Source organism: Pongo pygmaeus, chromosome 2 (assembly GCF_028885625.2).
Source record: "Pongo pygmaeus isolate AG05252 chromosome 2, NHGRI_mPonPyg2-v2.0_pri, whole genome shotgun sequence".
NCBI lineage: Eukaryota > Metazoa > Chordata > Mammalia > Primates > Hominidae > Pongo > Pongo pygmaeus.
This window is the reverse complement of record NC_085930.1, coordinates 140,329,645-140,352,970: the sequence shown is the minus strand read 5'-3', so window position 1 is coordinate 140,352,970 and position 23,326 is coordinate 140,329,645. Positions and strand designations below refer to the sequence as shown.

Sequence of the window (23,326 nt, the reverse complement as noted above, 5' to 3'; positions counted from 1 at the left end):
CAGTCTTGAATTGCTGATACCACTCCTCCCCCATCCCCTTGGCAGTGGCTGTGTGGTGCAGATAAAGAATCTGTGTGCTTGGGGAAGAGACAGTGATTATGGGATCTTGCACTGGAACTCAGTGCTGCCCCATCACAGCAGAAAGCAATACTGGGCATAACTCATCCTGTGGCCGTGGAGGAAGAATTTAAACCAGTCCTAGCCAGAGGGAATCACTCACATCAGTAGTAGAAACCTGAGTTCTGGCAATCTTTGCCACTGCAGGCTGAAGGGCTCTGGGGTCCTAAATAAATCTGAAAGGCAGTCTAAGCCACAAATACTGCAATTCCTGGGCAAGTACTGGTGCTCTGCTGGACTCATAGCCAGTGGACTATGAGGTTGTGCAACCTAGTGAGACACCAGCTGAAGTCACCAAGGGAATGCCTGCACCACCCCTCAGGTGCATGCACCACCAAGGAATGAGTGCCCCATACCCTAAGCAGTGCAGCACACAGCTCCAGGAGACACTCCTTCCTCCCACTTGAGGAGAGGAGAGGAAAGCATAAATATAACTTTGTCTTGCAACTTGGATACCATCTCAGCCACAATAGAATAGGGCACCAGGCAGAGTCCTGAGGTCCTCATTCCAGGCCCTAGCTCTGAGATGACATTTCTAGACAAACCTGGGCCAGAAGGAAGCCTACTGCCTTGAAGGGAAGCAGGATCCATTACCTTCTGAATAAAAATCTCTTGGTCCCCGAATAATCAGCAATTGTAGCCAGGCTGTACTCGCCATGGACCTTGGGTGAAACACAGAGACATGATGGCTTTAGATGTGAGGCAGTGCATTCCCAGCTATGGTGGCTATTGGGAGAGATTCTGCTTGAGCAAAGGACGGGGACAAGTAGAGGGGACTTGATTTTGCAACTTAGGTACCAGCTCCGCCCAGTGAGATAGAGCAGCAATTGGGCTCTTGGGGTCCCCGATTAAAGACTTTGACTCTTGCATAGCATTTCTGGACCGGCTTTGGGTAAGAGAGGAGTCCACTTCCCTGAAGAGAGAGTCCTATGCCTGGGAGCATTCACCACAAGCTGACTAATGATTACTTGGGCCTTGAGTGAACATTGGTGGTAGGCAGGCAGTACTTGCTGTGGTCCTAGGGTGGTGGTGGCCAAGGGAGAGGCTCCTCTGCTTGTGGAAAGGGGAGGGAAGAGTGGGAAAAACTTTGTCTTATGGCTTGGGTACTAGCTTAAACACAGTAGAATAGAGCATGAGGTGGAGTCCTAAGGTTTCTGACTCCAAGCTCTGGCTCCCAGATGGCATTTCTGGACCTGCCTGGGAGTGGGAAGAACTCACCAACCTAAAGGGAAGGACATAGCCTGGCTGACTTTGCCATCTCCTGATTGTAGAGTACTAGAGCCTTGTGTGAACATAGGTAGCAGCCAAGCAGGGTTATCCTAGGCCTTGGGTGAGACTCAGTGCTATGCTGGCTTCACATCTGACCCAGTGCAGTCCAGTGGTGGCAGCCACAGGGGTGCTCGTGTCACCCCACCTTCAACTCCAGGCAGCTCATTACAGAGAGACTCCATTGGTTTGGGAGAAAGTAAAGGAAGAGAAGGGTTTCCACCTGGTAATCCAGGAAATTCTTCCAGATCTTATCCAAGACCACCACTGTACCTCTACAAGTCTGAAAGAGCCCAGCATCACTGAGCTTGGGATGCCCCCTAATGTAGATACAGTCACAGTGACCAAAAACAGACCATGACACCCAAATCCCTTTGAATACCTGGAAAGCCTTCCCAAGAAGGATGAGTACAAACAAGCCCAGACTGCAAAGACTACAAAAAATATATAAATCTTCAATATCCAGATATACTGGTGAATATCTACAAGCCTCAAAACCATTCACAAAAACATGCCCTCAACAAACAAACTAAATAAAGCACCAGAGACCAATCCTGGAACAAAAGAGTTATGTGACCTTTCAGATAGAGGATTCAAAATAGCTATTTTGAGGAAACTTGATGAAATTCAAGATAACACAGAGAAGGAATTCAGAAGCCTATCAAATAAATTTAACAAAGAGATTGAAATAATTGTAAGAAATCAAGCAGAAATTCTGGAGTTGAAAAATGCAAATGACATACTATATAAGGCATCAGATTCTCCTAACAGCAGAATTGATCAAGCAGAAGAAATAATTAGCTTGAAGATTGGCTATTTGAAAACAGACCATCAGAAGAGATAAGAGAAAAAAGAACGTTTAAAAATGAAGCATGCCTACAAGATCAAGAAAATAGCCTCAAAAGGACAAACCTAAGAGTGATTGGCCATAAAGGATAAGGAGAAAAAGAGATAAGGGTGGATAGTTTATTCAAAGGGATAAGAGAGAATTTCCCAAACTTAGAGAAAGATATCAACATTCAAGTACAAGAAGGTTATAGAACACCAAACAGATACAACCCAAGTAAGATGACTTCAAGACAGTTAATAATCAAACCCCCAAAGGTCTAAAGAAAATATCCTAAAAGGAATAAGAGAAAAGAAAAACAAATTACGTACAATACGGCTCTAATACATCTGACAGCAGAATTCTCAGTAGAAACCTTAAAGACCAGGGGAGAGTGGTATAACATATTTAAAGTGCTGAAGGAAAAAACTTGTATCCTAGAATGGCATATCCAGCAAAAATATTCTTAATTATGAAAGAGAAATAAAGACTTTCCTAGACAAACAAAAGCTGAGGGATTTCATTAACACCAGAACTGTAAAGGAAGTTCTTCAATCTGAAACAACACAACATTAATGAGCAATAAGAAATCATCTGAAGTTTCAAAACTCACTGGTAATAGCAAATACACAGAAAAACACAGACTATTGTAATGCTATAATTGTGGTGTGTAAGCTACCAATATTTTGAGTAGAAAGGGTAAAAGATAAACTGGTCGCATGTTTATAGCAGCACAATTTGCAATTGCAAAAATATGGAAACAGCCCAAATGTCTATCAATCAATGAGTGGATAAAGAAATTGTGGTATTTATATACCATGGAATAGTACTTAGCCATAAAAAGGAATGAATTAATGGCATTCACAGCAACCTGGATGGAACTGGAGATTATTATTCTAAGTGAAGTAACTCAGGAATGGAAAATCAAATATTATATGTTCTCACTTACAAGTGGTAGCTAAGCTAAGATACAAAGGCATAAGAATGATGCTATGGACTGTGGGGACTCAGGGGAAAGGGTGGGAAGGGGTTGAGTGATAAAAGACCACAAACTGAGTGCAGTGTATACTGCTCAGGTGATGGGTGCACCAAATCTCACAAATCACCACTAAAGAACTTACTCATGTAACCAAATACCACCTGCCCCCAAATACCTATAGAAATAAAAAAATTAAATAAATAAAATACACTTCTGTGGGGAAAAGAAGACATAACAATCCCTTAGAAAGAAAGTATAATGAAATACTTTTATTTTTCTATTTATTTTCTTTCTATGAAAGAAAATAAAAAATATTAACTACAACAACTTTTCAAGACATAGTCATTAAAATAATATATAAACAGAAACAAAAAGTTAAAAAGCTGGGGGATAAAGTTAAAGTGCAGGGTTTTTATTAATTTTTTCTTTGCTTGTTTGTTAGTTTGTCTGTTTCTTTATGTAATCAGTGTTGAGTTGTTGTCAGTTGAAAATAATGGGTTTTGGTACGTAGTCTTCAAGAGACATATCTCACATGCAAGGTCTCTTGACACATATAGGCTCAAAATAAAGGGATGGAGGAAAATTTACCAAGCAAAAGGAAAAAAAAAAAAAAAGCAGGGGTTGCAATCCTAGTTTCCAACAAAACAGACTTTAAACCAACAAAGATCAAAAAAGGCAAAGAAAGCCATTACATAATGGTAAAAGGTTTAATTCAGCAAGAAGAGCTAACTATCCTAAATATGTATGCACCCAACATAGGAGCACCCAGATTCATATAGCAAGTTTTTAGAGACCTTCAAAGAGATTTAGACCCCCACACAATAATAGTGGGAGACTTTAACACCCCACAGACAATATTAACAAATCATCAAGACAGAAAATTAACAAAGATATTCAGGACCTGAACTCAGCACTGGATCAAATGGACCTGACAGATATCTACAGAACTCTCCATGCAAAACAATAGAATATACATTCTTCTCACCACCACATGGCACTTACTCTAAAACTGATCACATAATCTCAAGTAAAACACTCCTCAGCAAATAAGAAAGTACTGAAATCATAAAAACAGCTTCTTGGACCACAGAACAATCAAATCAGAACTCAAGACTAAGAAACCCACTCAAAACCATACAATTACATAAAAATTGAATAACCTATTCCTGAATGATTTTGGGTTAAATAATGCAATTAAGGCAGAAATCAAGGAGTTCTTTGAAACTAATGAGCACAAAGACACAACGTACCACAATCTCTGGGACACAGCTAAAGCAGTATTAAGAGGGAAATTTATAGCACTAAAATGCCCAATCAAAAAGCTAGAAAGATCTCAAGTTAACAACCTAACATCACAACTGAAAGAACTTGAGAACCAAGACCAAACAAATCCCAAAGCTAGCAGAAGACAAGAAATAACCAAAATCAAAGCTGAACTGAAGGAGATAGAGAGACAAAAAACCATTCAAACGACTGATGAATCCAGGAGCAGGGTTTTTTTAAAATAATATTATAATAGACTGCTAGCTATACTAATAAAGAAGAAAAGAGAGAAGATTCAAATAAACGCAATTAGAGATAATAAGAGGGATATTACCACTGACCCCACAGAACTACAAACAACCATCAGAGAATGTTATAAACACCGCTATGCACATAAACTAGGAAATCTAGAAGAAATGAATAAATTCCTGGACAGATACACTCTCTCAAGACAGAACTAGGAAGAAATAGAATCCCTGAACAGACCAATAACGAGTTTTGAAATAGAGGCAGTAATAAATAGCCTACCAACCAACCAAAGCCCAGGACCAGACAGATTCAAAGCTTAATTCTACCAGATACACAAAAAATAGTTGGTACCATTACTACTGAAACTATTTCAAAAAATTGAAAAGGAGGGACTTCTCCCTAACTCATTCTATGGGGCCAGCATCATCCTGATAACAAAAGCTGGCACAGACACAACAACAAAAAAAGAAAACTTCAGGCCAATATCCTTGATGAACATTGATGCAAAAATCTTCAGCAAAATACTGGCAAACCAAATCCAGCAACACATCAAAAAGCTTACCCACCATGAGGCTTCATCCCCAGGTTGCAAGGTTGGTTCAATATAGGCAAATCAATAAATGTGATTCATCACATAAACAGAACAAAAGACAAAAACCACATGATTACCTCAATAGATGCAGAAAAGGCTTTCAACAACATTTAACATTCCTTAATGTTAAAAACTCCCAATAAACTGGGTATTGAAGGAACATACCTCAAAATAATAAGAGCCATATATGACAAACCCACAGCCAACATCGTACTGAATGGGAAAAAGCTGGAAGTATTCCGCTTGAAAACTGGCACAAAACAAAGATGCCCTGTCTCACCACTCCTATTCAACATAATGGAAGTTCTTGCCAGAGCAATCGGGCAAGAGAAAGAAATAAAGGGCATTCAAATAGGAAGAGAGGAAGTCTAACTATCCCTGTTTGCAGATGACATGATCCTATATCTAGAAAACCCCATCGTCTCAGCCCAAAAGCTTCTTAAGCTAATAAACAACTTCAGTAAAGTCTCAGAATACAAAATCAATGTGCAAAAATTGCTGTCATTCTTATACACCAACAACAGTCAAGCCAAGAGCCAAATCATGAATGAACTCCCATTCACAATTGCTACTAAAAAAAAGGGTGACATGCCTAGAAATACAGCTAACAAGGAAACTGAAAGATCTACAAAGAGAACTACAAACCACTACTCAAAGAGATCTGAGATGACACAAAGAAACGGCAAATTATTCCATGCTCATGCATAGGAATAATCAATATCATTAAAATGGGCATATTCCCAAAGCAATTTATACATTCAGTGCTATTCCTATTAATCTACCACTGACATTCTTCACAGAACTAGAAACATCTATTTTAAAATTTATATGAAACCCAAAAAGAGTCCAAATAACCAAGGCATTCCTAAGCAAAAAGAACAAAGCTGGAGGCATCACGCTACCTGATTTCAAACTATATTACAGGGCTACAGTCACCAAAACAGCATGGTACTGGTATAAGAACAGACACATAGACCAATGGAACAAAATAGAGAACTCAGAAATATGACCACCCACCTTCAACTATCTGATCTTCAACAAACCTGACAAAAACAAGCAATGGGGAAAGAACTCCCTATACAATAAATTGTGCTGGGATAACCGGCTAGCCATATGCAGAAGATTGAAACTGGACCCCATCTTTACACCGTACAGAAAAATTAACTCAAGATGGATTAAAGACTTAAATGTAAAACCCAAAACTATAAAAACCCTGGAAGACAACCTAGGCAATACCATTTAGGACATAGGCATGGGCAAAGATTTCATAATAAAGATGCCAAAAGCAATTGCAACAAAAGCAAAAATTGACAAATGGGATCTAATTAAACTAGAGAGCTTCTATGCAGCAAAAGAAACTATCAGCAGAGTAAACAGACAACCTAGAGAATGGGAGAATATTTTTGCAAACTATGCATCTGAATGAGGTCTAATATCCAGCATCTATAAGGAACTTAAACAAATTTACAAGAAAAAAAACTCATTAAAAAGTGGGCAAAGAACATGAACAGACACCTCTTAAAAGAAGACATACATGTGGCCAACAATCATATGAAAAATCTCAACATCATTGATCATTACAGAAATGCAAATTAAAACCACAGTGAGATACCATCTCACACCAGTCAGAATGGCTACTATTAAAAAGTAAAAAAATGAAAGAGGCCAGAGAGGTAGTGGAGAAAAAGGAATGCTTTTACACTGTTGGTGGGAGTGTAAATTAGTTCAACCATCGTGGAAGACAGTGTGGTGATTCCTCAAAAACCTCAAGACAGAACTATCATTCAACCCAGTAATCCCATTACTGGACATATACCCAAAGGAATATAAGTCATTGTTATAAACATGCATGCACACATATGTTCACTGCAGCACTATTCACAATAATAAAAACACGGAATCAACCCAAATGCCCATCGATTATAGACTGGATAAAGAAAATGTGGTACATATACGCCATGGAATACTATGCAGCCATAAAAAAGAATGAGATCATGTTTTTTGCAAGGACATGGATGGAGCTGGGGGCCATTATTCTTAGCAAACTAAAGCAGGAACAGAAGACCAAATACAGCATGTTCTCACTTATAAGTGGGAGCTAAATTATGAGAACACACGGACGTATAGAGGGAAACAACACACACTGGGGCCTATCAGAGGGCAGAAAGTGGTAGGAGGGAGAGAAGTAGGAAAAATAACTATTGGATACTAGGCTTAATACCTGGGTGATGAAATAATCTGTACAACCAACCCCCATTCAACGCATTTAGCTATGTAACAAACCTGCACATCCTGCACATGTACCCCTGAACTTAGAAGTTAAAAATAAATAAATAAAATAATGGGCCAGCCTCAGTGGCTCACACCTGTAATCCCAGGACTTTGGGGGGCCAAAGCAGGCAGATCACTTGAGACCAGGAGTTGGAGACCAGCCTGGCCAACATGGTAAAACCCCATCTCTACTAAAAATACAAAAATTAGCCAGGCATGGTGGTGTGTGCCTGTAATCCCAGCTACTAGGAAGGAGGCTGAAGCAGCAGAATTGCTTGAACCAACGAGGTGGAGGTTGCAGTGAGCTGAGGTTGCACCACTGCATTCCAGCCTGGACAACAGAATGAGACTCCATCTCAAATAATAATAATAATAGGTTATAACATATTATTTGCAAGCCTCATGGTAACCTCAAATTGAAAAACAACAGATACACCAAAAAAAACAATAAATTTAAAAAAACATAAACCAGAGAAAAATTACCTTCACTATAAGGAACACAGGAAGGAAGGAAAGAAGAAGAAGGAAGAGAAGACCACAAAACAACCAGAAAACAAAAACTCTAATGGCAGGAGTAACCCCTTACCTATCAATAATAACATTGAATGTAATGGGACTAAACACTGCAATAAAAAGACATAGGGTTGCTGAATGGATAAAAATAAGATCCAATGATATTTAGACTACAAAAAACACGCTTTACCTGTAAAGAGAGAGACTGAAAATAAAAGGATGGAAAAATATATCCCATGCAAATAGAAACCAAAAAAGAGAAGGAGTAACTATACTTACATCAGACAAAATAGATTTCAAGACAAAAACAATGAAAAGAGAAAAAAATTATATAATGATCAAGGGGTTAATTCAGCGAGAGAATATAGCAGTTGTAAATATATGTGAACCCAATACTGAAGCACTCAGATATATAAAGAAAATATTATTAGAGCTAAAGAGAGAGATAGACCTCAATACAATAATAGCTGGAGACTTCAACACCCCATTTTCAGCACTGGATAGATCATCCAATCAGAAAATCAACAAAGAAACCTTGGACTTCATCTTCACCATAGGCCAAATGGACCTAATAGATATTTACAGAACATTTCAACTAATGACTGCAGAATATGCATTCTTCTCTTCAGCACATAGACCATTCTCAAGGATAGACCATATATTTGATCACAAAACTACTCTCAAAATATGCAGAAAAATTGAAATAATATCAAGTATCATCTCCGGTGACAATGGCATAAAACTAGAAATCAATGACAAGAGGGATTTTGGAAACTATACAAATACATGGAAATCAAGCAATATGCTCCTGAATGACCAGTGGATCAATGAAGAAATTAAGAAGGAAATGTAAAAATTTCTTAAAACAAATGAATATGAAAATAAAACATACCAAAACCTATGGAATATATGAAAACAGTACTTAAAAGAAAGTTGATAGCTACAAATGCCTGTATCAGACAAGTAGATAGGTTTCAGATAAACAACCTAAAATGTATCTCAAAGAACCAGAAAAGGAAGAGCCAAAAAACTCCAAAATTAGTAGAAGAAGCTAAATAATAATGATTAAATCAGAAATAAACGAAATTTAAATGAAGAAAATAATAAAAAATATCAATAAAACAAAAAGTTAGTTTTTTGAAAAGATAAAGAAAATTGATAAAACTTTGGCCAGACTAAGAAAAAAAATAATACCCAAATAAATAAAATTAAATCTGAAGACATTATAACAAATACTGCAGAAATTCAATGGATCATTGAGGTTACTATGAGCAACTATATATGCCAATAAATTGGAAAACCTGGAAGAAGTGGATAAACTCTTAGACCCATACAATCTACCAAGATTGAACCATAAAGCCAAAACTTGAACAGATCAATATCAAATAATGAGATCAAAGTCATGATAAAATGTCTCCTGGCAAAGAAAAGCCTGGAAACTGATGGCTTCACTGCTGAATTCTTCCAAACAAATTGGTAGAATTTAAAAAAGAACTAATACCAATCCTACTTGAACTATTTTAAAAAAGAGAGGAGGAAGGAATACTTCCAAACTCATTCTATGAGGCCAGTATTGCCGTGATATCAAAACCATGCAAAGATACATCAAAAAAAGAAAACTAGAGGCCAATATCCCTGATGAACATTGATACAAAAATCCTCCTTGAAATCCTAGCAAACTGAATTCAACAACACATGAAAAAGATCATGCATCATGACCAAGAAGGATTTATCCCAGGGATGCAAGGATGGTTTAACATATGCAAATCAATCAATGTGATACATCATACCAACAGAATGAAGGACAAAAATCATATGCTCATTTCAATTAATACTGAGGAAGCATTTAATATAATTCAAATCCCTTCATGATAAAAAAAAATGCAAAAAACTGAGTATAGAAGGAACATACCTCAACACAACAAAAGCCATATACAACAGCCCACAGCTAGTATCATGCTGAATTGGGAAAAACTGAAAGCCTTTCCTCTAAGATCTGGAAAAAGACAAGGATGCCCACTTTCATCACTGTTATTCAACATGGAAATGGAAGTCCTAGCTAGAGCAATCATGCAAGAGAAAGAAATAAAGGGCATTCAAATTGAAAAGGAAGAAGTCAATTTATACTTGTTTGCAGATGATATGATCTTATATTTGGAAAAACCTAAAGACTCTACCAGAAAACTATTAAAACTAATAAACTCAGCAAAGGTGCAGATACAAAATCAACATACAAAAATTAGTGGCATTTCTGTATTCCAGCAGCAATCTGAAAAAGAAATCATGAAAATAATCCCATTTATAATAGCTACAAATAAAAGACCTAGGAATTCACTTAACCAAAAAAGTGAAAGATCTCTACAATGAAAACTGTAAAATATTGATGAAAGAAACTGAAGAGGACACAATACAATGGAAAAATATGCCATGTTCAGGGATTAGAAGAATTAATATTATTAAAATGTGCATACTACCCAAAGCAATCTACAGACTCAATGCAATCTTTATCAAAATACCAATGACATTCTTCACAGAACTAGAAAACACAATCCTAAAATTTATAGGAAACAATGAAAGACCCAGAATAGCCAAAGCTATCCTAAGCCAAAAGAACAAAACTGGAGGAATCACATTACCTGACTTCAATTTATACTGCAAAGTGATAGTAAACAGCACGGTACTGGCATAAAAACAGACACATAAACCCATGGAACAGAATAGAGAACCCAGAAACAAATTCATACACATGCATTGAGTTCATTTTTGACAAAGGTGCCAAGAACAGACATTATGGAAAGGATAGTCTCTTGAATAAATGGTGCTGGGAAAACTGGATATCGATATGTGGAAGAATGAAACTAGACCCCCATCTGTTATCATATACAAAAATCAAATCAAAATGGATTGAAGACATAAATTTAAGACTTCGAACTGTGAAAATACTAAAAGAAAACATTAGGGAAACTCTCTAAGTCATTGGACTGGGTAAAGATTTCTTGAATAATACCCCACAAGAACAAGCAACCAAGCAAAAATGGACAAAGGGGATCACATCAAGTTAAAAAAATCTTCTGCACTGCAGAGGAAGCAATAAAAAAAGTGAAGAGAAAACCCACAGAATGAGAGAAAATATTTGCCAACTATCCATCTGACAGGGGGTTAATAACCAAAAGATATAAGGAGCTCAAACAACTCTATGAGAAAAAAAAATCTAATAATTCAATTTGGAAATGGGCAAAAGATATGAATAAACATTTGTCAAAAGAAGACATACAGATGGCAAATAGATATGTGAAAAGGTGCTCAATATCATTGATCATCAGAGATATGCAAAACAAAACTGCAATGAGATAGCACTCACCTCAGTTAATATTAACTTTTTTGGATAAATTCAAAAGACAGGCCATAACAAATACTGGCAAGGATGCAGAGAAAAGGGAACCATCATATACTATTGGTGGAAATGTAAATTAGTATAATCATTATAGAGAACAGTTTGGAGGTTCCTCAAAAAACTAAAAATAGAACAACCATATGAGCCAGCAATCACACTGCTAGGTATATACCCAAAAGAAAGGAAATCAGTATATACAGGCGATATCTGCCCTCCCATATTTATTGCAGCACTATTCATAATAGCTAAGATTTGGAAGCAACCTACAAGTCTATCAACAGATGAATGAATAAAGAAAATGTGGCACATATACACAGTGGAGTACTATTCAGTACTCCAAAAAGTACAAAAAAATTCTGTCATTTGTGACAACATGGATAAAACTGGAGGTCTTTATATTAAGTAAAATAAGCTAAGTACAGAATGACAAACTTCACATGTTCTCACTTATTTGTGGGAGCTATATATTAAAACAACTGAACTCATAGAGATAGAAAATACAATGATAGATGGCAGAGGCTGGGAAGGGTGGTAGGGGAGAAGGGAAGTAATAATGGTTAATGAGTACAAAATATCTAGTTAGAATGAATAAGATCTAGTATTTGACAGAACAATATGGTGACTACAGTCAACAATAATTTATTACATATTTTATAATAACCAAAACGGTATAAGTGGAATGTTTCTAACATAAAGGATAAATTATTGAGGTAACAGCCCAAAAAATAAAAAATTGAAAGGATGACTATTGCTGTACTTCTCTTCCAGAACCTCCTCTCCTTTGCTCCTGAGAGCATTCTTCTCATTGATATTGGTAAATTTTCCTGTTCCCAAGAATTTCTATAATATCCCCCTTTACTCTAATGGGGAGGTGCTCCTACAGTTTCACAAGGAACATGATGGCAAGGTTTTCCAATGAGTGTAGCAACATGACATTGATTTCTCTTGCTTTCTCAGTAGATACAAAATAAATACCAGGCAAAACTGTTCACTTGTGGGTAGCCTGCATGTACACACACACACACATACACACACACACGTGTACACTCATACATACACACACATAAAGATTTTAACTTCAGAGGACATTTCTAGTTGCTATTGAGTTTTTCAAAACTGTTGCATGAGACATCTTCACTTTTTAGCATTTTCATATAAAGTTGGGAAATTTATTTTAACCCAAACAATTTTTTACCTAATTCTCCTTCTTGTTATCACTTTAATCATCCTAAGGGTACTAGGACACATGACAAAGTCACACAGAAACATTATTTCTCCACTTCAATGCATTGGAAGAAATTTAACAATGAGTCTAGGATCTAGTTATATTAAGGAATCTGGTGGAAGAGGGAATCACTTATAAAATAATTGTTATTTGGATAGATAATTAATTAAAAAAAAAATTCTAGGTCGGGTGCTGTGGCTCACGCTTGTAATCCCAGCATTCTGGGAGGCCGAGGTGGGCGGATCACCCGAGGTCAGTAGTTCAAGACCAGCCTGACCAACATGGAGAAAACCTGTCTCTACTAAAAATACAAAATAGCTGGGTGTGGTGGCACACGCCTGTAATCCCAGCCACTTGGGAGGCTGAGGCAGGAGAGGTTGTAGTGAGCCAAGATTGTACCATTGCACTACAGCCTGGGCAACAAAAGCAAAAATCCATCTCAAAAAAAAAAAAAAAAAAAAAAATTCTAAGACTTCCACTAACTAAAGACTTCCTAAGTAGAAAAATCAATATGACAGAATTCCATTTAACTTTATTTGTGTATCCCCTAGAGCAGTGGTTCTGAAACTTTGTGCCTCAGAATCACCTAGGAGACCCACCTCTGAGTGTCTGTCAGTAGTTCTGGGTGGGGACTAGAAATTTGTGTTTTTAAGAAGTTTCCAAGTGATGCAGCTCCTGCTGGTCCAGGAACCACACTTTGGGAATCCCTGCCCTCAAGTACACAGTACAATGCTAGGCACAGAGCAGCTACTCGTACATTCTGAACCAAACTGAATTATTTGAACCATAGTTATGGCAAGATAAGATTTGACTCATATAGATTCTTAGGCCAGGATTAGCCAAGTTTGTGATTAGTAAAGTGGTTTTAAAAGGGTTTTCCTATGTTATAGACATAGTTTATAATCTTAAGATCTGCCTTGTCTTGCCTTTCCAGGATATTCTAATTGAGTTGGTGATAAGCTAGTATAAGTATGGTCCTGGGATTTTTTTCTAGAAACTTCTATTCTGACTTGCAATCTGATGTGACTCAAGGTCACAGATTACCAGACCATCCAATTATTTAGCAGCAGAATTGTCTTGCTATACCCTTCACCCTGCTAAGAGTCTTTACCTTTGCTGACCCCAAGAGAAGAGAATTTATACCGTAAGACTGACAGTCCTACAGAACTGAGAATTCTCTATCAATGGGCAAAGGCAGCCCTATCCTTAATTTCAACTCCTTTTGATATAGAAGGGATCATTCTCAGCATCCACATGCTGGAAAATATTATTGGCATTATTCATTAAACAACAGCCAGGACAGTGACCACAGGAGTTCTGTGCATAATGACCTGCTTAGTGGGTACCCTTAAAAGATTTACTACATCAAGTTTTTATTAAGGCACCTCTTCCAGGCTATTGTTCCTTTCATAAGCATCACAATGGTTTCTCAAGCAGTTTTAATGTGGAAATGTGAAAATGTCAAGCATTTCTCCCCCATTCACCACTCCTCTCTTTCTTTTCCCAGGTTGTGATGAATAACTTAAGCCCAGCCTGGAAATCATTCAAAGTATCCGTAAATTCTCTATGCAGCGGAGACCCAGACCGCCGGCTGAAGGTCAGAAATCTGTGTCCAAGAAATGTGATTTTTTTAAAAAAGTATTTAATCTTCCTATTTCTTTTCAAAATAAGATTGACAAACCCCAAATTTTCTTTACAATGTACCCAACCCTCTCATCTTTTAGCATCTTGATGGAAGAAACAGGGCTATTTCTTCTTCTAGAGCCATTGAAGCTTATGTGAAAGCCCAAAATAAATTCCAATTGTGTTATATCAAGAGTCAAAACCCATGTCTTCTGAAAGACAAAACCATGGCAATAAATTCAGGTTATAAATGAGAGTTATTAAAATGAAAATAGTGTCATATCAATTATCTACTGTTACATAACAGAATAATGCAAAATTTAGTAGCTTAGAACTAGAAGCATTTATTTAGCTTATGATTCTGAGTACTGGCAAGTTGGGATGAACTAATCTAGATGATTCTTCTGTTGATCTTGCCTGGACTTTCTTAGGCATTTGTGGTCAGCTACCCAAGAGGAGGGTGATTCTGCTTCTGGGGGTTGGCTGGCTGTCGTCTGGAATGAGAGGAGGGGTGGGGCCATATGGCTGTCATCATCCCCAGGCCAGCTTGGACTAACATACACAGTGAACTTAGGGTTCTAAGAATGCAAGAACAGAACCCCATAAGACCTCTTTAGGGCCTAGGCTCAGAACTCACACAGGTCACTTCCTCCACAGTCTAGGTCAAAGCAAGTCACATGGTCATTATAGATTTAAAGGGTAAGGAGATAGACTACATCTCTTGGTGGAAGAAGCTCCAAAGTATTGTGGCCACTTTTTCAATCTATCACAAAGGCTTTCTGAGCACCTTGGGAATGTAAGTTGGAAGAAAATATGCATTCAGAGTCACCAAAGGAAGACAATAGGCTGAACGCCAGAAGCAGATTTCAGGAGATGTTTTTATAGGCCATGCTCTGGCCTTTCCTCTACCTTGAAAGTCTAGAAGTTCCTTGTTGTCAATGGCCCAGAGTTGATTCAACCAATTAAGGATAACTAAGCAAATTTACTGGAGACTGGTGCCTATAAACTAAAAGGCCAATTGATTAATGTTCAGTGAAAAACACAACCATCAAGCAGTCATATCAGCTTCACCAGGCATTTTCTTGTGGGCAAACCACAGAGAAGACAATCCTCAGGAGGTTGCTGTGATTGCCTGAAATCAGAACTGGGTAACTGAGATAGTTAATGGCTTTAGACTCTGAAAACCAGGAGTGCCCACCTCCACTGTCCATCAGGTAGACTAAACATTCATGCTGACTTTTCAGGACAACTAATCCCCTGGAAAGTGTTAGCTGGGTAGCTGGACACTGATGATGTTTGCCTTAGTAGCTTTACATTTTCCTCACTACTTTTGCTCCACAAACCTTCTGAGAGATACAATTTTTTGATTCATCGATGTGATCAGTCCGGTTAGAATCCCATCTGATTGGTTAATCCCAAGCTCTTTAAGGTGGCTTTATATGTCTTTGCTTAAACCCATTCTGTATAAGCTTTGCAGTTGAACTCTTAGCAGACATGTTCACTTCCATGTTCTTGAGGAGCAACTCAGAGTTGTACCTGGTATCTCTGTAAGAACTGAGATATTTCAAGCCTCAACCCCACTGGAAACCTTCAAGCCAAAATCAGGATTCCTGGCTATTTGGTCTTTCATGTGGAAGCTCCTATGCAGAATGGCCAAGAGCTGTGACTTCAGGCATAGGATGGCAATTATCACTTACACTTTGAGTAGCACCCTCCTATTCCCAGGGAGGTAAATGACCCTTTTTGGCCAGAAATAAAGTAATACCTCTTTTAGCCATATATCAACTTTTTGTGAGGAGTCATTAAATGGATAAAAGGAGAGGGTCATCTGTAATTGAATAAATAAAAATGCAGAAAAAGAACACTTTGTGGCTTTGTGAGTGCTCTGCTGCCTGTAGAGAAATAAGTGGGAGCTAAGGAAATAGGTGATTGATTGATACATGATAGAGGAAAGAGAGAAAGAAAGAATGTGAGAAGGAAGAATAGAGGAAAAGAAGGAAAAAAAGGAAGGAGAAAGGAAGGAAGGGATGGGGGAGAGAAGGATCAGAGTTTCTCCACACGTGCACTATTGACGTTTGGATTTTGCTGTGGGGAGCTATCCTGTGCCTGTAGGATCCTTAACAGCAATCCTAGCTACTAGATGCCAGTAGTATTCCACCCCCGTCACATACACACTCACACACCCTGCTGCCTGTGTCAGTCTGAAAATCAAAAGTGTATTCAGACATTGCCAAATGTTCTCTAGAGTGTAAAATCACTTCCAGTTAAGAACCACTGGTATAGTACATCAAACGTATACATTAGAGTCACCTGGGAGCCTTGGTAAACTCCTCAAGAACCTATGAAAATGTTTTAATTTCTTTCAAAATCAGAAGAAGAGAATGAACATGTAAGATTAACTAAAATATTCTAATTTTTTTTCTTGCATCAGAAAGCAACAAACTTTTTAGGGTCCATGAAAATCTGTTGTGTTGAGAGGGGCCCATGAAGGCAAAAGTGCCTAGGGCCAATGAAAGTCACACTGTGTTCCTATCCCAAACATCTTATCATCTCATCAGAAAATACTTCAGTATGTATTGCTAACAGATAATAAATCTTTCCATTAATAAAACTATAAAACATTATTCTTAAGAATGCTAACTATACTTCCTTAATGCCACCAAATATTCTGCCATTGTTTATGTTTGCCAGAGTCTCTCATTTATTAAACAATTGTTTCTATTTGTTTTTAAGTGAAGATTTAAGCAAGGTCTAAGCACTGTATTTGACTGAGATGTCTCTGAAGCCTCCTTTAATCAGTTCGTTCTCGCTCCCCTTTTTTTTCCCCCTGTAATTTACTTAGTGAAGAAACCAGGCTGGTTTGTCCCATAGCATTTCTCACATTCTGTGTTTCCTATAAATGCATATTTGGAACTTGATCAGATTTCAGGGTCTGTTTTCTGGCAAGAATGCCAAAGTATTATTAAGAATTTATGGATTTTTGATATATTTCAGTGTTTCCATCTATTTCAGTTATTATAATTCCTTTGAAATCTTAAGTTGTCCTTGTATTTGGCCAATAAAAGCTTCTCAAGTTGGCTGTTGAATTCTTTTGATATAAACTTAGTAATGCTTAATAACATCCTTGCTTTCTGGAATGAATTTTTGACCTAAATCAATTTTGAAATTTTACAATTCTTTTTCTCCATTACATACATATTTCTATGGATGCAGAGCCATATTTTAATGTCTCTCAAAATCATCTCTCTCCATAGTTAGACCAATAGCCCATGGAACAGTCAGGTTCATTTGTTTCACTTTGTTTTCAATTTTTAGATATTTTTTTCAAATTTAATTTTGCCTTATATTAAATGTTTACATGGTTCCAAAGGCAAAACTGCAAAACAGGACATATTCAGAAAAGATTAACTTCCATTCATGTCTCTTCTACCTTTTACCTTCATTTTGTAGCATATTTTGTATGTTACATTTTGTAGCATATTTTAATACCTGGTACAGCTAGCCATACCCACTTCTGTATTCCTTGCCTTCTTAAGGGTTTTCCTGGATATTTTACCTGTTTTTTTCATTGAGTTTTATAAACAACTTATCTAATACCAGAAAAAACCCAAAACTTGATAATATTTTATTGAGATTGCATTTAACTTGTGAATTAGGCAGAATTTTCTCTTTATAATATTGAGTCTTCCTATCCTGGAATATGGCATGTCTTTTCATTCATTCAAGTCTCCTTTTGTGTTTTGCAGGAGTGTTTAATATTTTTTCTCTTATTTTCTATGTACCTCTTAGAACCCCTGACTATTGTTTGCATAAATGAAGGTCATTGAATTTTTACTTAAACTAATATTTGTTCTTTTATTGTTTGTAGTAATTTTCCCATTAACTTTTTTTCTTTTTCTCTTTTCTTTCTTTCTTTCTGTGTGTGTGTTTTTTGTTTGTTTGTTTGTTTGTTTTGAGATGGACTCTTGCTCTGTTGCCCAGGCTGGAGTGCAGTGACACAATCTAGGCTCACTACAACCTCTGCCTCCCAGGTCCAAGTGATTTCCCTGCCTTGGCCTCCTGAGTATCTATGATTATAGGCACGTGCCACCATACCCAGCTAATTTTTATATTTTTAGTAGAGATGGGGTTTCACCATGTTGGCCAGGCTGGTCTCAAACACCTGACATCAAGTGATCTGCCCACCTCGGCCTCCCAAAGTGCTGGGATTATAGGTGCCCAGCCTGTTTTTTTCCAAATATATAATCATACTACTTGAAAATGGAGATAGTTTTTATCCTTACCCCTTTTTTTCTTCTAATACCCTCAATGTGATAGATGGCAGTGGAGGTAGAGGGCCTCCTTGTCTTATTCATGAACATAGTAGAAAATTCTATAGTGTTTCCCCATTAATTCTGGCAGAGATTAATTTTTCTATAGAGACAGAGTCTTGCTATGTTGCCCAGGCTGCTCTCAAACTCCTGGGCTCAAGCAATCCTCTCCCTCAGCCTCCTAAAGTGCTGGGATTACACGCGTGAGCCAATGCACCTGGCTGGGATTCATTTTTTAACGTAACTGTAAAGGTATCAGACACTCAGTGCTTTCTCAGCCATGTCTACTGAGCCTTAAATACCTATGATATTCAATACAAGTAAATACCTTAAATATTCAGATAATATTTTTACTAGTTATGGTAACCCAAGAGATAACACCACAACATGCTAAAATGTCTTCTGAACTGCATAAAGGCATTACACTACTACTTTCTATGGCATCCTAGACATGCCATATTCTAGGATAGACTCAATATATATTATTTCTACAGCATATTAGAGTTTATAAAGCCCTTAACAAAATCATAATTTCATTTACTTCTAACCGCATTGTGAGGTGGGTTCCATTATCTTCATTTTACAGATGACGAAACTGAGACTCAAAAACCCATGTTGTTAAACGTCAAATTCAATGTTGTTTTAATCAGATTGCACTGCCTCTATTTTATTGTATTATACTTATTAGAAAATAAGTCATCCTGATAAGCATATTTCTTGACCTTTTCAACCAGAATTATTTATTTACCATTATGCTAATATTTAACAGAAGATTTGTCTATATGTAACATTTCATAAGGTCTGAGACACTAAAGTCTCTCAATAAAACTATAACACAATGCTTACTTATCAATGTATGATTTATAAGAAAATAAATTACTGTCCCAGAAATATGTCCTTCTTGGATTCTAGGAAATATGGCATTAATCATTTTATTTGATTTGATCAACATATTGTTAATATGCAGAACATATTCTTTAGGAGGCAATGCTGATGTTCAGAATAGATTCTTCCAGAGGGTGTTCTTAGAGAAGAAAATGGTGAGAGGGTACTGTCAGCAAGTATTTATTCATAACCCAATTACGCCTAGCACTGTGAAAAACTGTCATGCCAGAACAATCTTGACAAACACCATATAAGCACCCTGAGACCATTTAATCACTTGTATTATGGGGCCATTTTCTATCTCTTTCTCTAATTTCCAAACCACACAAGTAACATGGATACTTTCCCCTATACAAAGTTCATCAGGCATCCTCAGAGTATGGTTGATAGGAGCTATTTGCCTTGAAGGGGAAAACTAAGGTGATAGCACCAGTTGTTCTGGATCAATTCACCCACATGCCTTATGTAGGAGAGAGGCCCGGGTTGTTAACTGAGCCCATGGTGCAGTAAGGGAAATGGCAGAAGAGGAGGAGAAGCAGGTCCCCAAAGTCAAAGTAGAAGTGAGTAAGACCAAGGAACCCACTAAGGGGTGAAAGGAGGCCCAAATACAAGTCTAAAGCAACCCCTGAATGACATTTCACCCACGATTCATCTCGCTTGTTCTTTGTGCCCTCTGTCTTAGGCTGCCATGCCTGGTTGATTTAAAACAGCCATGTTCTTGAGTTGCCTTCTGACACCCCTAAAGCTGGATTCCTGGCCAATCAGAAAAGGGCTCTGTTAAATCAGAATCCCACACTCAGTGGTCCTGGAGTCTTCATTTTAACAATTTTCATAAACAATGCTGGTACAGGCCATTTGCCAAGCACATATTGAGAAATACTGCCTTTTTTTTTTCCTTTAAGATTTTTACTTTATTTTTTTTTTAATTTAAGTTTTTTTACTTTAAGTTCTAGGATACACGTGCAAAATGTGAAGGTTTGTTACATAGGTATACATGGGCTATAGTGGTTTGCTGCATTTATCAGCCCATCATCTAGGTTTTCAGCCCCACATGCATTAGGTATTTGTCCTGATGCTCTCCCTCCCCTTGCCTCCCACCCCCCGACAGGCCCCAATGTATGACGTTCCCCCGCCGTGTCCATGTCGTCTCATCATCATGCCACTCCCACTTATGAATGAGAACATGCAGTGTTTGGTTTTCTGTTCATGTGTTAGTTTACTGAGGATGATGGCTTCCAGCATCATCCATGTCCCTGCAAAGGACATGAACTCATTCTTCTTTATGGCTGCATAGTATTCCATGGTGTATATGTGCCACATTTTCTTTATCCAGTCTATCATTGATGGGCATTTGGGTTGGTTCCAAGTCTTTGCTATTATAAATAGTGCTGTGATAAACATACGTGTGCATGTGTCTTTATAGTAGAATGATTTATAATCCTTTGGGTATATACCCGTAATAGGATTGCTGGGTCAAATGGCATTTCTGGTTCTAGATCCTTGAGGAATCACCACACTGTCTTCCATAGTGGTTGAACTAATTTACACTCCTACCAACAGTGTAAAAGTGTTCCTATTTCTCCAAGCCTCGCCAGCATCTGTTGTTTCCCAACTTTTTAATAATCAGCATTCTAACTGGTGTGAGATGGTATCTCATTGTGATTTTGATTTGTATTTCTCTAATGACCAGTGATGATGAGCTTTTCTTCATATGTTTGTTGGCTGCATAAATGTCTTCTTTGGAGAAGTGTCTGTTCATATCCTTCACCCAGTTTTTGATGGGGTTGTTTGTTTTTTTCTTGTAAATTTGTTTAAGTTCCTTATACATTCCAGATATTAGACCTTTGTCAAATGGATAGATTGCAAAAAGAGAAATACTGTCTTTCTACTGATTCTCCAAACCTAGCTGACTCACTACAGGTACCACCCTTATGTAGTTCAGCACTGTTTCTGATGCCTTACTGTGAGGCTGAGCGTATGTGTGTATGTGTGTGTGTATGGGTACATTCTGTTCTTCCTCCTATAAGAAATCCTTAACACCTGTCTTTTGATTACATCCAACTATTCATATCTTTCTCATTTCATGTGTGACCAGGCCATCTTCAATGGAAATTGTATTTTCTCCACAAATTCACTGTCTTTGCTTTGGCCTCTCTGAGCCAGACTGACACACTACTGCCAAATGGATTTGAGTCCATTCACAGAGTTTGCCTCAGAACTTCCCCCTTTATTCCCAGCCTCATATGACTCTTAACCCCTGGGTCCCTACTTGCCTCTTATTTTGCCTCTGATCTTTTAGAATTAATTGCATGTTTGTTTTCTTTCTGTTTCAAGCTGATTTTTTTCTAGCAAACCTTCTAGCTCTTACTGCTTGGAAAGGAAAAGACAAGTCCCAACCCCCAGATCTGAATCCTTGGCATTGATCCCAGTTCGGCCCCATAATTCCCCCAAACCCATAGAAAGGGCTTTAATCATTAGATATGAATTACATCAACATTTCATGATTATTGGTGCAAAACACAGGCAGTTGGAATTGAGGAGTCCACTGCTATGTTCAGTATTGTTGGAAACACCTGCAACAAAGAACTTGTCATTTTAGGCAATTGAAAGCAATTTCACCTTCCTCTCTATGTGCCTTATATTTGTAACAGGAAAAAAAAATCCTTGGATGGCTCATGGTCCTCTTGAGTTTTCTTGAGATCTGGTCAGATTCAAGTGCTTTCTTTATGGCCTTCTGGACTCAAGAGCTGCTGGTTTTGTGCCTGTCAATAGTTCAGTCTGCCTAAATGTCTTGGAATTTACCTGATTGCAGACTCATGGAGGTGTCTCTATATTGGATCAGCCATAGCACAGGAATTCTTGAGTCCACTTAACTAAATGGCACCCCTGAGCATAGCAGGCTGCCTCTACTGAAATCGGAAATCAATACTGCAGTGTGAAAAAGCAGTAGCCAGCCCAAATAGAGTTAAATCATGCAGGAATCAAGGAGCCTTCTGAATTGAGAGAAAAACTACATATTATCTCAACTTTAATAATTCTTTCTTTTCATTAATATTATCTTCTTATATTACAGGTGAGGAAATTAAGAACCTGTGTTTTAGCAAATTGCTTATAATTACAGAGCTTAGTTTACACAGCTTTAGTTTAAACCTGGGTCTCTCCTGCTCTATAATTTCTGCTCTTCAGTATTTAAAAAACAGCTAATATTTACTGAGCACTTACTGGGTACCAGATACTGTCATGGGCACTTTGATTAAATTTTCTCATTGAACCCTGTAATTATTCTAGGTTAAGCAATGCTGCAGTAACAAAGAGCCCCTGTGTAATAGAAGTTAATTTCTTGCTCACATAACAATCAAAGGTAAAACTTTCGTATCAATGTTTGCCTCTCCTTCATGAAATAATTCAATAACTTAGGTTGCTTCTATCTTGTGGCTCATCCATATCATAGGGACTTATTTTTGTTTGTATCCATCAGGCAAAAGGGGAAGACATATGGAGAGGCCTCTCTCTAAAAGTTTTAGCTGAAAACAACATCTAGCATTGCTGCCTATATTCCAATGAATAGAACTTAGTCACATAGCCACAGTAAATGGCAAGAGAAACCAGGAAATATGGCCTATAGGATGCCTAGAAATAGGAGGAAACAGATTTTTGGTGAATTGGCTGGCTCTTCCACAGGGAGACACTCTTATTATCCTCATTTTGCAAATGGGAAAACTGAGACTAACAAAGATTAAATAACTAGCCTAAATTCACAGAGCTAGTCAGTGGCATTGAAATGATCAAGTCTTTATGACTCTGGAACCTAAA

The 23,326-nt window shown here is 37.6% G+C and overlaps 1 protein-coding gene across 2 annotated transcripts in view; it reads left to right on the top strand.

The window, feature by feature from the left end:
- CPNE4 (copine 4) overlaps positions 1-23,326 on the top strand; it is a 500,036-nt gene that overhangs the window by 353,244 nt on the left and 123,466 nt on the right. For both annotated transcript variants that reach the window (XM_054482339.2, XM_054482341.2), the window contains one exon: positions 14,203-14,292. In XM_054482339.2, coding sequence (XP_054338314.1) covers positions 14,203-14,292 — 90 coding nt within the window. The remainder of the gene's footprint in view (positions 1-14,202; positions 14,293-23,326) is intronic.